The sequence below is a fragment of the Micropterus dolomieu genome, linkage group LG02 (assembly GCF_021292245.1).
Source record: "Micropterus dolomieu isolate WLL.071019.BEF.003 ecotype Adirondacks linkage group LG02, ASM2129224v1, whole genome shotgun sequence".
Classification (NCBI taxonomy): domain Eukaryota; kingdom Metazoa; phylum Chordata; class Actinopteri; order Centrarchiformes; family Centrarchidae; genus Micropterus; species Micropterus dolomieu.
The window spans coordinates 3,717,739-3,721,085 of NC_060151.1; the positions used below are offsets into that span (position 1 = coordinate 3,717,739).

General features: G+C 47.7%; 1 protein-coding gene across 1 annotated transcript in view; it reads right to left on the bottom strand.

Moving 5' to 3' along the window:
- LOC123957710 (mucin-5AC-like) overlaps positions 1 to 1,041 on the bottom strand; it is a 2,166-nt gene extending 1,125 nt beyond the window's left edge. Inside the window, exons 1-4 of the mRNA XM_046030706.1 lie at positions 771 to 1,041; positions 490 to 575; positions 302 to 415; positions 22 to 210 (exon numbers count right to left, since the gene is read on the bottom strand). Of these exons, the coding sequence (XP_045886662.1) occupies positions 22 to 210; positions 302 to 415; positions 490 to 575; positions 771 to 1,041 (660 nt within the window). The remainder of the gene's footprint in view (positions 1 to 21; positions 211 to 301; positions 416 to 489; positions 576 to 770) is intronic.
- Between the last annotated feature and the right edge of the window lie 2,306 nt (positions 1,042 to 3,347).

Below are 3,347 nucleotides of genomic sequence, written 5' to 3' on the forward strand. Positions count from 1 at the left end.
CCCCCCCCCCCCCCCCCCCACCACCACTCCAGGATACTCGGGGAGATCAAACCACATCCTGTCACCCTTGAGGACTTTCCTCTTTCTGATGTTTCCGTGTTCCTTCTGGAAGAGCCCTCTTTCAGCATCCTCTTTCAGCCACCTGACGTCTGCTTTGGGGAGCCCGTGAGGACCAGACTCCCACGATTTATGCCATCCCTCAAATATTATCTGGTAGCATAACAAAGACAAAAACTTAATCTACCAGCTACTGTGTTCTCTTACTATAAATGTTTTTCCTTCACTAGGCTGCATATATTACCTCAGGTTTAGCAGCCACTGTTGCCGGGGTCACAGGGGCTTTGCTTGGCAGCAGCGCTGCGCCAGTAACATCAAAGGTCCTCCCATGTTGACCACCAGGTGCTGGAGGAGGACCCTTAAAAAGACAAGTGCATTAGTATAAAAGTACATGTTGATGGGGACATCATGATCTATGAACTGTGGCCTTACAGGTGGCTGTGGAATGGAGTCTGTCTGTGGCTGGTGTGGAGGCTCTGGTTCAGCCTCTTTTCCGGGAGGGCTCGGGTCAGTGTCCCCTGAATGGAAATGAGGACAAAAATCTGCAGCTGGAGAACAAAACTGTAATCCTATGACGAGCTTCAATCATCCTCAGTATTTGTCTCAAACTTTTTTTACTTGATACTGATTCTTAATGATGACTTAATATGAGGTTCATGATCTAATTACATTAATTCAAGCCATACATAAATGAAAATCAAAAACTGACATACCTTGCCTTTCAAAAGTGGCGAGAGCTTCAGCCAGCAGAGCATCATCGGTCCAACTGCCGTCACCTTTGGACCCCAAAGAGCTGGACGTGGCAGTGCTGGACGACGTGGTGGCAGTGCTGGACGACGTGGTGGCAGCGCTGGACGATGTGGTGGCAGCGCTGGTGGCAGCGCTGGTGGCAGTGCTGGTTGACGTGGTGGCAGTGCTGGTGGCGGTGCTGGACGACGTGGTGGCAGTGCTGGTGGCAGTGCTGGTGGCGGTGCTGGACGACATGGTGGCAGTGCTGGTGGCGGTGCTGGTGGCGGTGCTGGACGACATGGTGGCAGTGCTGGTGGCAGTGCTGGTGGCGGTGCTGGACGACATGGTGGCAGTGCTGGTGGCGGTGCTGGACGACATGTTGGCAGCGCTGGTGGCAGTGCTGGTGGCGGTGCTGGTGGCAGTGCTGGTGGCAGTGCTGGTGGCGGTGCTGGACGACATGTTGGCAGTGCTGGTGGCGGTGCTGGACGACGTGGTGGCAGTGCTGGTAGCAGTGCTGGTGGCGGTGCTGGACGACGTGGTGGCGGTGCTGGTGGCGGTGCTGGACGACGTGGTGGCAGTGCTGGTGGCAGTGCTGGTGGCAGTGCTGGTTGACGTGGCAGTGCTTGACAACGTGGCGGTTGCTGTGGGAGGGGCCACTTTCTGCTTAGGTAAGTACAGTTTAAGTACAGGTTTGAGGCATCTCTTATGAACTGCACCCTGCTTTTTCCTTAAGGTGCCTTAACCTACCTCTGTCTCTTTGGTGACAATATAGAGTCTGAAGCACTTCAGCAACTTTGAAGAGATGTCGTCCTCCTTCATGACGAGCCACTGTCGAACGGAGGAGAAAGCCTCCTGAGCCATCTTCCTCTCATGGTCACTCCCAGCCTGAGGGTCAGCTTGGAGGTGATTGTGAAGGCTGTACCACTGCCACATTGCGGCCCTGGCCATAAATGGCCCGGTCAACATTGATCTCCAGGTGGCAGGAGACTGGAGGAAACAACTGCACGTATTTGAGCAGGTAATCCTTCACCCACTCATCTTTGATTCCAGCTTTCCTGTCTGGTTGACGGCTCTCTTTGATATGGCAGTCCAGGATGCTAAAATATAGAACATGATATTCAATATAAGAAAAGACAAACTGTACAAAGTTTGATTGATTGTTTAGTGACTCTATTTAATGTATCCTACATCATTTTCCACCAGCCACTTGAAGCTTTTGCCATTGTACTTTTCAAAAGTAATAATTAGCTGACCAAAAAACTGCTTCTCTGTCGGAGTTGCCGTGATTATCTGGCATCTCCTTTTAGCTGCAGATTTAAGACATCGGAAGTGTTGTTATAACTATAAAATAACAATATAAGAATTCTAGTGACCGTATGTTGGTTGTGCGTCTTGGACACCTATGCTGGTATATTACCTTCCTCAATAGCCGTCTTGGGATCCCTCAGCCTGCTGTCGTCATACGTTTGGGATGTTTTTGATGACTGGCATGCCCTGGCCTCCTTTGTTGCCTTAAGAAGGCGTTGTTGCCTATCCTGTGGCACACTTGTGTCCAGAAAACACAAGACAGGCATCAACAGATCCATTATTATGATTATGTAATGACACACGCTGGAAGAAAATTCTTTATTGGCATGAGGAAACACAGGTGGTAATGATGAAGACGGTGAAGATGAATATTCCAGTCTTCCCCTGTGACTCACCTGCTGAATGACGAGCTGTCTTAAACTCCATCCTCTGTCCTCACTCTCTGTAAGAATATTGTTAGGCCAGTTAAAGAGGGCTTACTTAAATGTGCATACTTTTTTCTAGCTCACACATACAGCCAGTGGGATTCTGAAACTCTTTTACAAGGGTGAGAAAGACGTTTAGAAGCCAGGTGACACGTTTTGGTGGTACAATGGAGAATGCTTGTGTTATTATTTGAAAAGACTTTTAAACATCATATGTTTACTCAAACACTATCCCAGCTGTGTTTTCTACAGACTTTATTGGGCTTTGTCGCTATTATTAAAAGGTAATTTCGGGTTATTGTTTTACCATCAGAGCCTGCAAATGGACAAAGAATGAGCGGCGTTAACGCCGGTCAGGTTAGTATCAAAATTAGCATTACGTTACTATGCGGGGACACACACACACAAACACACACACACACACACACACACACACACACACACACAATAATAGCGACCGCTCCCATGCTCCCACGCGGTCTGCGCTTATGGTTGGTACAGTAAAACGTTATGATATACAGTGGGTACGGAAAGTATTCAGACCCCTTTAAATTTTTCACTCTTTGTTTCATTGCAGCCATTTTCCAAAAATCAAAAAAGTTCATTTTATTTCTCAGTAATGTACACTCAGCACCCCATCTTGACAGAAAAAAACAGAAATGTAGAAATTTTTGCAAATTTATTAAAAAAGAAAAACTGAAATATCACATGGTCATAAGTATTCAGACCCTTTGCCGTGACACTCATATTTAACTCAGGTGCTGTCTATTTCTTCTGATCATCCTTGAGATGGTTCTACACCTTCATTTGAGTCCAGCTGTGTTTGAT